This window comes from Talpa europaea, assembly GCF_964194135.1.
Source record: "Talpa europaea genome assembly, chromosome: 1".
Classification (NCBI taxonomy): Eukaryota; Metazoa; Chordata; class Mammalia; order Eulipotyphla; family Talpidae; genus Talpa; species Talpa europaea.
This window is the reverse complement of record NC_140073.1, coordinates 80364421-80377797: the sequence shown is the minus strand read 5'-3', so window position 1 is coordinate 80377797 and position 13377 is coordinate 80364421. Positions and strand designations below refer to the sequence as shown.

The window sequence follows — 13377 nt, the reverse complement described above, 5'->3', positions numbered from 1 at the left end:
CTCTCATTGATTTCTCCTCTCCAGTTTCATGAAAGTCTTTGATGGCATCATCTTCCACTATAAGGTTGTTTCATCTACGTTGTAAATATCTTGTTTAGTGTAGCCACCTCCATCAATTATATTAGTGAGATCTTCTAAATAACTTGCTCAGCCTCTACTTCAGCATTTGCAGCTTTGCCTTGCACTGTTTGTGTTATAAAGATGGTTTCTTTCTTCAGACTCATGAACCACCCTTTGCTAGTTTCAGCTTTTCTTCTGCTGCTTCCTCACCTCTTAGTATTCATTTAATTGAAGATAATTGGGTCCTTGCTCTGGATTAGCCTTTGAATTAAGGGTATGATGTGAATTATTTAATCTATCCAGATCACAAAAATTTTCTCCATATCAGCAATAAGGCTCTTATGATTTTTCGCTATTCATGTGATCACTTGTATTGCACTTTTAATTTTCTTAAAGAACTTTTCCATTGCACTCACGATTTGACTCTTTTGTGTAAGAGGCCTAGCTATCAGCCTGTCTTGACTTTCAGCATGCCTTACTCACCAAGCTTAATCATTTCTAGCTTTGAATATAAAGTGAGAAAACATGGGAGTCTTCCTTTCATTTGAACACTTGATAGTTTTACATGGGAAATTGCCCTTGGCCATTTGAGGCACCATGATGCTAACATTACTTTCTGAGACCTGAAAGTGAAATCTTACCCTTTCAACAAGTATATTACATCACACTACAAGACATATATTACATCTCACTACAAGAATATACACAAAAGTAGAACTGGTACTTTTTTTTTTTTTAAGATTTATTTATTTATGCAAGCACTGGGTACAGTCAGAAGCACGGGAGTGTGAGAGAATTTACCAGAGACAGAGCGGGGAGCAGAACAGGCAGACTGACAAAGTACACTGCTGAAGGGAGCAGTGGGCACAGCAGGAGAGGTCTGTCGCGCCATGAGGGACCCTCGCCGGTAGCCGGGGATCGAACCAGCGCTGCAGAGGCTACAGGCAGCTTTGCAACCCTGCGCTCAACCACTGAGCCACCGGGGAGGCCCAAAACTGATACTTTTTTTTTTTTTTTTTTAAGATTTATTTATTTATTTATACAAGCACTGGGTATAGTCAGAAGTGCGGGAGGGTGAGAGAATTCACCAGAGCCAGAGCGGGGAGCAGAGCAGGCAGAAGGACCGAAGTACACTGCTGAGGGGAGCAGCGGGCCGGAGGAGAGGTCTGCGTGCCATGTGAGACCCTCCTCCAGTGGCCGGGGATTGAACCCGCGCCGCAGAGGCTGTGGGCAGCTTCGCAACCCAGTGCTCAACCGCTGCGCCACCGGGGAGGCCCAAATCTGATATATTTTTTAATGGGAAACACCATATTGGATTACACCTTTTCTCCCTTGGTTGTATACCAGAGATCAACAAATATTCCATGTGTTTATTAATAAGCTACTTCATTAATTTTATGCTTCAGGATTTCAGTTTCTTGAGTTTAAAATTCAAGTTTGTTTTAGAATTAAACTGACCTGGAGATGCATTTATCTCACTTGGAGAGTATGTATTAAGTTTCATAGAGACATTTTTAAATGAGAGTCCATGGTGCAATAGGCTGTCTGTCATAAAGCCAGGGACTATGTATACTTAGATACTATACACAATGAGGATTTTATTGTAGCAACCTAATGTCCTCCTGTTACCTTGAAATCTTTTCATTTGACCTTCTTCTATTATTTAATTCCATTACATATCAGTAATTGCATTTATTGAAGCCAGTGTTTCTTGTTATAGGAAATGCTGATCTTAGTAAATTTCAACTATAGGGAGGGAAATGTTCTCTAATAAATAATTGAAAGACTTTTCCTCCTTTCACAATTCAGTACTGATCCTATTTGCCTTTTATATCCGTAGTACTTTATAAATGGTATCTGAATTATGGCATCTGAAAAATCATCTCTTCAAGGAATCTTACAGAGTGTGCTATTTAATAGCGTATTGCAAGTAGGTTAAATAGGCTGGCTTTATCTCAAGTGGCTTACTGTATTAAAGAAGAGCTTAATATATTCAGCTTTACTGTAGAAACACCAAATGAATTCTGACACCTCTGATGAGATGATTAAAGTTGGAATTTTTTCTTTTGACAGCATCAACAAAGAGAGCATCGTAGATGTAGAAGGTGTTGTGAGAAAAGTGAATCAGAAAATTGGAAGCTGTACACAGCAAGATGTAGAGTTACATGTTCAAAAGGTAACTTTTCAAAATATAAAACTGTGTACACAAATAAATTTGAGTAGTTTTTATTGGTATTCATGTCATACTATGTGTTAATTGTTACAATTGATTTAAAATATTAAAGTTTACAAATTGTCTACTGAATCAGTTTTTGTTATGTAACAAGCCATTCCAATACCTAGTGACTTAAAACAAAATTTATATGCCCACAATTCTGTGCATCAGCAGTTAGGGTGGGGGGCCAATTTTTTATGGCTCATCTGCTCCTTGTAACACCACCTGGGCTCATTGATATTTCTGGGACATCACTCACTGTGGCCTCCTTTCATCTAGCTAGCTAGCCCAGGCTTGTTGGCATAGTGCTAGAAGAGTTCCTAGCAGCATGAGAAGGAAGCCCTCATGTGCAAACACTTTCAAGCTTCTGCTTGTGTCACATTTGCTAAATATCAAAACAAGTTATATATCAAAACTCAGGCTTAAGGGATGGAGAAAATAAATTCACTTTTTGATGGGAGGAAAATAACATCATTGAAAAAGACATGTATTTCAGGAGCAAGAGGAATTATGGTAGCCATTTTTATAAATAATCAGTCACAGTCACATAGGAAAAAGTATAAAACTAATGTAAAATTGTGAACCCAACTTGCTGTGAAATTTCTTGTAATGTTATATTTCTAAAGATTGTTTAATCATACTTGGTGTTAATCATAATATTTCCCTATAATCATTAAGTGATTGATATTTTACAGTAAAGTCAAAGCAGACAATATTATATTGGTTTTACATTTCGGCAATAACTCATTTTCATCCCACATCTGTTTTCTTCTGAAATGCTCATTATCTTTGACTTTTAAAATACGGTAAGCAAATTCGCACATTTTTCTCACCTCCCACCTGTGTGCGTATGCCGGTGTGTGAACATGGAAGAGCAGTCAGGCATTGATGGAGGCAGGAAGATAGACATACATACATACATACAGTGATTGGGAAGTAAGATTTAACTGGAATTGATTGTCATGGAACTCTTCAACTCTTTGAAAGTACTAGATTTTTCTTTACTGATCTAACTTGCCAAATTACTTTGTTGTTTTTTGTTTCTTTCATCTATTTGTTGCCAAATTACTTTGTACTCTGTGTAATTCTTATTTCTTTTTTTGTTAAAGATTTATTTATGCATACAAGAACTGGGGTACAGACCAGAGGTGTGTGGGGTGAGAGGATTCACCAGAGACAGAGTGGGGAACAGAACAGGCAGATTGACTGAAATACACTGCTAGGGGAGCAATAGGAGAGGTTTTCTGCACCATGTGGGTCAGCTCCCTGGCTGGGGATCGAACTTGTGCTGCAGTGACTGCAGATAGCTTCATAGGTTGCTTCTTAACCCCTAGCACCACTAGGGAGGCCCGTAATTCTCATTTCTAACCAACCCCACCAGTGACCTAGTAAAGGCAAACCAAGTTAGGTATATTCTGATCAAGAAGCACAGCTCCTATCTTCCAATAACATATCTTTTTCAAAATGTTTATAAATGAAAAATTTGTGAGTAAAGCAAGTTAATGTACCTCTAAAATACTCTAGCATGAGGTGTACAGCCTTAATGAATGTTTATAATAAATACAAAGCCTAAACTAAAAGACTTTAGGCTCATAAAGCATAAGGTATTGTATGTTAAATAGAATCTTATAATAAACAATGACTCTTATCATTTGCTTACTTATTCAATGAGGAGTTGCTGAGTATATATTTTGTTCCAAGTACTATGTGAAGTCCTTGGGGATCAAAGTGCTCTCATCTTAATAAAGGAGATAATGAATTTCTACTAGTTATAAAAATAGAAAAGGTAGCTGTACAATTCTCCAACTTTGCGATGGAGATCTAGTTTCTGTTAAGTCATCAAAAGGAAGCACTACAACTTGAGTATAGGGGTTGGTGACAGATAATTCAATTTTACTATGAGGATACAAGAGTACCCTATTGATACATTTTTTTGAAGTGTCTGTACTCACCCTAAATGCCAAATGGAAGATAATTTCTACCAGTTAGAAGAATATAATTTCCCTTCCTGGAGTAACTAAATCATACCTATTTCTCTTTTGTACTTTAGCAGATTTACTAGGCATGATTGGGAATGGCTAATACTGTAACATGTTTTTAAGGGTAGCCAGAAAGCCCAAGCTCATTTTTTATGACCTAACAACTTTGTATTACAAAATGTGCATTTAATGTGAGTAATAAAGGAACACTCCCTATTGTTCCTAACTAGGAGAGCTATAGAAGAGCAAATATAACATGTTTAGTGAAAGAAGATAATTAAAGAATATTTGGGAAAAAGAGAGCAACATCAGAGTTGGACTGACTTTGGTCCTAGTGGTAGAAACAACCCAATGCTGTGAAAAGAATAATAACTCATTTGTTATGACTCCTTCAAATGGACATAGTGTTTTCATATTCATTACCCCGTTTGATTCTTACTGTAGACCTCATTTTGCAGATAGAATTTTGAAGCTCTGAGGTTAAGTGATTTGCCTAACAACAGTGTTGTTATGTGACAAAGTGAGGCCATAAACCCAGATCCCTCTACTCCAGTTACTCATTTATAACATTGGTATGCACCTTAGAATTTGCAAACCTTTTTTATATTTTCTTATCTTATTTGGCTATTCAACCCAGGAAGAAGGCAAAAAATATTATCCACATTTTATAGGTGAAAAAACATGTAACATCTTGTTTGATTTTCACAGGTAGTTTCAGTTAAAGATATGCAAACATTATTTAAAGTTTAAGTCAACTGCAGGGATTTTTTTTTTTTTAAGCAAAGATGTCAGGTTTTGTATGCTTCATTATATTTTTGGTAATCTTTCACTTTCAGATTTATGTGATCAGTTTGGCAGAACCCCGCCTGCCCCTACAGCTGGATGATGCTGTTCGACCTGAGGTGGAAGGAGAAGAGGTGAAAATTTTATTTTTGGCATAGTATGCTTCCTGTGTATGTTTAGTTTGAATACCTAATGTCTTAGTTTTTATGCAGGAGACATGCGAATTGATTTGTGCTATATTTTTATTAAAATTTACTCTTATATCAATAATCCTCAAACTTTTTGAATTCAGGATCCTTTTACACTCTTAAAATAATTTATCTTATAAGCTTTTTGTTTTTATAGGTATCTCTCAGTGTTTAGAGTGGAAGATAAAAATTTTTTAAATATGCATTAATGTATTTAAAAAGCAGTAATTGTATATATTATTCTTAAATAAATAATAAAAATATGTATTTTATGAAAAATAGCCATTTTCCAAAACAGAAGTAATTGTCAAGAGTGACATTGTATATGAATCTATAATGTCAAGTAGACAGGAATTAGATTTTTATATGTGCCTCTCTGCATTTATTCTGTTGCAGTAGCACACGTCATGTAACTTTTCAAAAATTCCTCAGTATTCTCAGAAAATAAGAATGAAAGGATAATATTATGAAAAGTAGGTCTGATTGCATGGATCCCCTGAAGTATCTCAGGGACCTTCAGCAGTGCCTAGAACTCCTTGAAAACTACTGCTCAATGTCAGCTTTTATCTGTTACTTCAGTTTTAATCTTAGCTGGAAAAATTCAGAATCAATGAAGGTGCAAGTGGTTAATTCTTCTGACATCCCAATAATGAATCAAGGCTTTTGGATCTGGGAAATGGAAAAAAAGCATTAACATTTGCTCATTCTTATTTCACTTTGTTTAGTAATAACCATTATAATAATAATTATAATTATAAATGATTTTATTTTATATAAATATAAACATTTTATATATAAAATGTAACATTATGTACATTATATATAAAAGAAAAATATATTTTACATAAATATAAAAGAATAATAATTATTGTTTTAATGACTTTTTTCTGACTTCTTATTTCTTGGAGCTCTGATTTGGGCGGTATACATACCTTTCTCACTTAAAAGTAAACAAGTAAACATGGCTTCCAAAATTGTTTTTTTTGTGTGTTCTTAAAAAAATTTAGTGAAATTTTTTTTTTTAGGAAGGAAGAGCTACTGTTAATCAAGATACAAGATTAGACAACAGAGTCATTGATCTAAGGGTATGTCTCTTCTGTGTATTAAGTGACATGATTACGTCAAAATTGAGATGAGCAGGAATATCTGTCTCAGGCTTATAGAACTAATTGGCAGTTGCCTGTATGTAAGAATGATTATACAAGAAACAATTTACCTTTGCTACTTTATTCACACAAATTATTTATTTTGCCTCTAAAATTAGTGCAAAAATGATTTTTTTTTTTTTTTTGGCCCACTTCATTTCTTTTTTTTAATTTAAATTCATTGCCACCATTGAACAATGCTAGTTTTCACATTAAATCTTAGTGGCTTTTCTTAAAAAGTGAATCTGGCAATGCGGGGGCCTACAGGGAAACTTCAATTAGTATTCTAGAAAGGGGCATTATGTCCTCTACTATGCCTGTGCCACCCAGAAGTATCATTTGTTTTTTTTTTTCATTTATGTTACTTGTCTGGCCCTGTCAGCTTTTGCATTTTTAATCCTTACTTTGGCTTTGCATTTTTGGGAAGCATTGTATATATTAGTAAGTTGAAATCTTTAAGTATCTCTGTTTAATTTAACTTAAACTGTGTTCGCTTCAGCAGCACATTTACTAATTTAATCCCAAATCCGTTCTTTTATAGACTTTCAGCTTAGCAAAGTCAAAAGTAGGAGATGTTGGAAAGAAAGGACAAAATTATCATTCTTCTGTAATTTGAAAAATTCCAAGATGTAGCCTTATACTGATTGTTGTGTAGCATAACCTTTCAATCATAAAATGAATTGTTTTCTCTATGAACTTTGCAAGCGGGCGGCCTGATTAGAAAATACTCCATCTCAGTTCATGATAGATTGATTTTAATTAGATTCTGTTACTCTTTTATAGACTTCAACTAGTCAGGCAATCTTTCGTCTGCAGTCTGGCATCTGCCATCTTTTCCGAGAAACTTTAATTAACAAGGGTTTTGTGGAGATCCAAACTCCTAAAATTATCTCAGGTATGCATTAAAATGTCTTTTAATTTTTAAGAATAATTTTGCTTTCCCACAGTTTTTAAGTTATTTTTTTAATTTGAGAATTTTAAGAAATGTGTCTTAACGTTTTTTGCCATGGTATAATTTTGAAACCAATGCTATACAGCAATAGTCATGTGTCACTAACATCAGTAATGCTACATCTCCTTTATTTCAGGAGTCACTATGTGATAATTATAAAATGAGACAGTAATGCACAAAGCAAGATTTTTTTTTATAAGTTGTGCTGGAAATTACTTTCATTATATAGGTTTCTAAATTGTATTGCTGTTTTATTTTGTATAAACGACGTTGTAAAATTAGTAAATACTCTAGATGGAAAAGTGACATTAATTTTCATTCTTATATGAGAACCTTAACCAGTTTACTCTTTTTAGAGTTGCTTAAACCATACTAAAAAGCATGTTGTAGGACCTCCCTGGTGGCACAAGGGGTTAAGTCTCAGCACTATGAAGCTGTCCGCAGCACGAATTTGCTCCCCAGCCAGGGAGCTGACCCAAATGGCGCAGCAGACCTCACCACCCGTCTCACCCACTGCTCCCTTCAGCAGTGTATTTCAGTAGATCTGCCTGTTCTGTTTCCCACTCTGTCTCTCTTGAATCCTCTTACCCCCACACCTCTGGCCTGTACCCCAGTTCTTGTATGCATAAATAAATAAAATAAAATAAAAGTATGTTATAAATGACAATTAGTTATAAATTAAAAAATGAACATTGAATTCCTGGTAATTACAAAATTAATATAAAGTTTTTACAACTACAAAATCCATTTAGTAGATTTGAAATTGTTGCAGAAAGGGAGCATGTATATCCAAAGAAGTAAAATGAAGGTATAACCAAAGAAGTGAATCTTTAAAATGTTTAGAATCAGGTGTAAGGCATATGTAGACTATGTTTGTTTGCAATTTTTGATTTTCCAGTTGTCTTTTTTTAATGTACTGCTTGAATCAAAAGTAAACCGTTTTTACAACTTTACACTGATAACTTTACATTAATTATATTTACATTTTAGCTGCCAGTGAAGGAGGAGCCAATGTATTTACTGTGTCATATTTTAAAAATAATGCATACCTGGCTCAGTCCCCACAACTATACAAGCAAATGTGTATTTGTGCTGATTTTGAGAAAGTTTTCTGCATTGGACCAGGTAAGATTATGGCGGGTTACATATTTCTCAAAATCCATTCATTGCACCATGGTTATATTTTGGAAACATATAAGACAACAGATATTTTGATGCTTGAATTCTTTTATCTGGTCACTATATAAACCATAGACTTTGAGAGAAAAGCAATATACTTGGGTAAACTTTTCCAAAAAGTAAAAAACCTGTATGCTCAATAATTCTTTAAACACTTGAGTGTCATTAATTTATATTCCTGCAGAGGAATGCTGAAGAAAATTTTTATCTTGGAAATATTTCATTTTAAAAATGTGCACTTTGAAATATCTACCCTCTGAAATATTTATTGTACTTAAGTATAACTAGAACAGAATTAGCTCCTATTTTCCTTTCAACACTCTACAGACACTAAAGAGCAGGTAGTTACAGTCTTTCAAGTAATATATTTTGTTGTCTTCTATGGCTATTTAACTACTGTTGTAAATTTCCAAATATATATACCCCTGTATATTTTGCTACCAACTTTATTTCAAAGCTGTTATTTTGTTACTACTGTTTGTACTGTTCTTCATATTGATGATATGCTAAAGTCTATTAAAAATATCTCATATTTACATTCTCAATGGTGAAAAGCTGAAAGCAATTCCATTAAGATCTGGAACAAGACAAGGATGCCCACTCTCACCACTGCTTTTCAATTTAATACTGGAAGTCCTAGCCAGAGCAATAAGACAAGAGAAAGACATCCAAGGAATCCAAATAGGAAAAGAAGAAGTCAAACTATCACTATTTGCAGATGATATGATAATATACGTAGAGAACCCCAAAAACTCCACAGAAAAACTAATTCAACTCATCAATCAGTTCAGTAAAGTGGCAGGATACAAAATCAACACACAAAAGTCAGTAGCCTTCCTAAACACAAACAATAAATCTGAAGAAGAAGAAATCAAAAAAACCATCCCTTTTATTATTGAAACAAAAAAAATCAATTATTTGGGAATAAATCTAACAAAATAGGTAAAGGACCTATACAAAGAAAACTATAAAACACTGTTAAAAGAAATAGAAGAAGACACAAAGAAATGGAAAGACATCCCCTGCTCATGGATTGGAAGAATAAACATTATTAAAATGGCCATCCTACCAAAAGCAATATACAGATTCAATGCTATTCCAATCAAAATTTCAATGTCATTCTTCAAAGAAATAGAACAATTATTGATGAAATTCATAGGGAATCACAAAAAACCCCGAATTGCCAAAGCTCTCCTGAAAAAGAAAGAAGGGAATGGAGGCATCACACTCCCAGACTTCAAACTATACTACAAAGCCATAATCATCAAAACTGCATGGTATTGGAACAAGAACAGACATACAGACCAATGGAATCGAATAGAAAATCCAGAAATAAACCCACAGATTTATGGTCAACTAATCTTTGACAAAGGAGCAAAGACTATGCATTGGAGCAAAGAAAGTTTGTTCAATAAATGGTGCTGGGAAAACTGGGTTGCTACATGCAAAAGAATGAAACTTGACCACTACCTCACACCATACACAAAAATCAACTCAAAATGGATTAAAGAACTAGACATAAGACCTGAAACCATAAAATATATAGAAGGAAATATAGGCAAAACACTACGTGATTTGCACATCAAAGACATCTTTACAGATACATCACCCAAAGCAGTGATAGTGAAGGCAAAGATAAACAGCTGGGACTACATCAAATTAAAGAGCTTCTGCACAGCAAAAGAGACAATAACAAAAACAAAGAGAAACCCCACCAACTGGGAGAACATTTTTGCACCCAACACTAATGATAAAGGACTGATCACAAAAATCTGCAAAGAGCTGATGAGACTCAACAACAACAAAGAAAATAATCCAGTCAAAAAATGGGCAGAAGAGCTAAAAAGAAACTTCTCTGAAGAGGAAATGCAAATGGCCAACAGGCATATGAAAAAATGTTCAACATCACTTGTCATCGGGAAAATGCAAATCAAAACTACCATGAGATACCATCTTACACCAGTGAGAATGGCACATATTAAAAAAAACTAGCAACAACAAATGTTGGCGAGGGTGTGGAGAAAAAGGAACTCTTCTGCACTGTTGGTGGGAGTGCAAACTGGTCCAACCACTATGGAGAGCTGTGTGGAGATTTCTTGACCTACTAAACATAGAGCTTCCATATGCTCCAGCAATTCCACTCCTAGGTATTTACCCAAAGGACACAGAAACATCAATTCCAAAGAGCACCTGCACACCTATGTTTATAGCAGCACTGTTTACAATAGCTAAGCTTTGGAAACAGCCCAAATGCCCAAAAATAGATGACTGGATCAAGAAGATGTGGTACAAGTCAAAAAATGGGCAGAAGAGCTAAAAAGAAACTTCTCTGAAGAGGAAATGCAAATGGCCAACAGGCATATGAAAAAATGTTCAACATCACTTGCCATCAGGGAAATGCAAATCAAAACTACCATGAGATACCATCTTACACCAGTGAGAATGGCACATATTAAAAAAAACTAGCAACAACAAATGCTGGCGAGGGTGTGGAGAAAAAGGAACTCTTCTACACTGTTGGTGGGAGTGCAAACTGGTCCAATCACTGTGGAAAGCTGTGTGGAGATTTCTGGACCTACTAAACATAGAGCTTCCATATGATCCAGCAATTCCACTCCTTGGTATTTACCCAAAGGACACAGAAACATCAATTCCAAAGAACACCTGCACCCCTATGTTTATAGCAGCACTGTTTACAATAGCTAAGAAACAACCCAAATGCCCAAAAATAGATGACTGGATCAAGAAGATGTGGTACATATATACCATGGAATATTACTCAGCATTCAAAAAAGATAAACACATGCAATTTGCAGCAACATGGATGGCGCTGGAAGGGATCATGCTCAGCGAAATAAGCCAAAAAGAAAAAGAAAAATACCGGATGGTCTCACTCATAGCAGGAATCTAGAAAACTTAAATAAGGGACCAGGAAAATGAATAACTATAAGAAAGTGAAAATCAAAATCAACAAAAAACTATGAACCAGAGACACTTTTAGGGGGGCGGGGGCGGGAGGGGAGGGATTGGGGTCAGAATGGGGGGGCTGCAATTGTATGGGGAATATAACAATAAAATTTATTATTAAAAAAAAAAAAGAAGATGTGGTACATATATACCATGGAATATTACTCAGCATTCAAAAAATATAAACACATGCAATTTGCAGCAACATGGATGGCACTGGAAGGGATCATGCTCAGTGAAATAAGCCAAAAAGAAAAAGAAAAATACCGGATGGTCTCACTCATAGCAGGAATCTAGAAAACTTAAATAAGGGACCAGGAAAATGAATAACTATAAGAAAGTGAAAATCAAAATCAACAAAAAACTATGAACCAGAGACACTTTTGGGGGGCGGGGGGCGGGAGGGGAGGGATTGGGGTCAGAATGGGGGGGTTGCAATTGTATGGGGAATATAAAAATAAAATTTATTATAAAAAAATTTTAAAAATCTGATATTTAATAGATTAAGATGTTTGCTAAAACTCAAACACATAATCATGAGGCAGACTTTTTGGGAAGATAATTACAAGCAAAAATCAATTTTAATTCATTCTTTAAGACTTAAGTTATAAATATCTTTTTTTTGATATCTTGATGAAATTTAAATACTTGCCAATAAAGAAACTGACAGTCAGTAAGCATCTTAATTCTCTGAAATTTTTTTTATTGAAATAAATTGCATTCTAACATTATTTATGTTTCAGCTATGCATCACTAAAAGTCAACGTGTGTGTGTGTGTGTGTATATATAACATTTATTTAACCACTACAAGTCCAATTCTATCTTTCACTATACAGTTGTCTCCTGTTATCTGATTTTACTCCTTTCCCTAATGGGAACCACTAATTGGTCAGAACAGTCTGAAAGTTTATTTTTGTTTTATTTAATTCATTTTGTTTTCTCTGCTAATTTTCTGAATTTATTAAGTAGTTACTTGGTGAATACTTGCTGTATACATGGTCTTAACACTAGGTACCATGTGCATAAAGGAAAAATCAACTGGCACTTCTCAAATATTCATGTACACACAAATCATCTGAGAGTCTTGTTAAAATACTAGTAGATCATGGGTGAGGTTTACGATTCTACAGTTCTCACAGACTCCCAGGTATTGCAGAATGATTTGCAATCCATTCTTCAAGTGACAAGGGAATAAACATTGTCCCTACCCCAAGACAGATTAAGACATGTTTACATATAGCAATCAACTGATTTTCACATTGAATAATCAGTTTGTGCTGTACAGTCAGCAGATTGGTGTTAATTATGTAGTACAGATAGTGTAAAAGAGAGAAAAGATGGAATTTACTAGAGTCACCATAAAGGAAAATTCAGAATGAAATGGGCTTTAAGGACAGTGTAGGAGATACAGATAAATAGAGAAAGCATTCTAGAGATAGCATTCATAGGAAACAATATGAGTAAAAAGCATTGAGTATGGAAGGAAATAAAAATAGACTAGTTAGTATTAAGAAGAAATGGGAACTAAAAGGTAGGATTAAATTATAAAAACATAGGTTTTAGACTTTGGGTCATCTTATATCTTATTATAGTAGTCATTTGGGATCCTTTGTGAGTTACCAAGGATGTATTATAGGAATATTACTCATGCAATGATGTGAAAGATGGAGCAGAGCTATAGTCAGGAAAACTGGACAGGAAGAAAGTACAGTGAAGATAATAAGAGCTGCACTGAGGTAATGGCTGGAATATATGCATAAGGTTCCTTCATTTGTACAGATTTCATTTAGCTTAAGTCAAGTTTTAATAAAATGGAGGACTCACTATTGAACCTATTTTTAATTATTGAAAAGGCACTTCAGGGTTTTACAGTCCCTTGGGGTTGAGTGAGCCCCATTTATTAATTTA

General features: G+C 34.7%; 1 protein-coding gene across 1 annotated transcript in view; it reads left to right on the top strand.

Moving 5' to 3' along the window:
- Nucleotides 1-13377, top strand: part of DARS1 (aspartyl-tRNA synthetase 1) — a gene marked incomplete at both ends in the record, with an annotated part of 59132 nt that overhangs the window by 34216 nt on the left and 11539 nt on the right. The window contains 5 exon segments of the mRNA XM_084231787.1: nt 2134-2236; nt 5091-5171; nt 6251-6310; nt 7154-7265; nt 8313-8447. Coding sequence (XP_084087913.1) covers nt 2134-2236; nt 5091-5171; nt 6251-6310; nt 7154-7265; nt 8313-8447 — 491 coding nt within the window.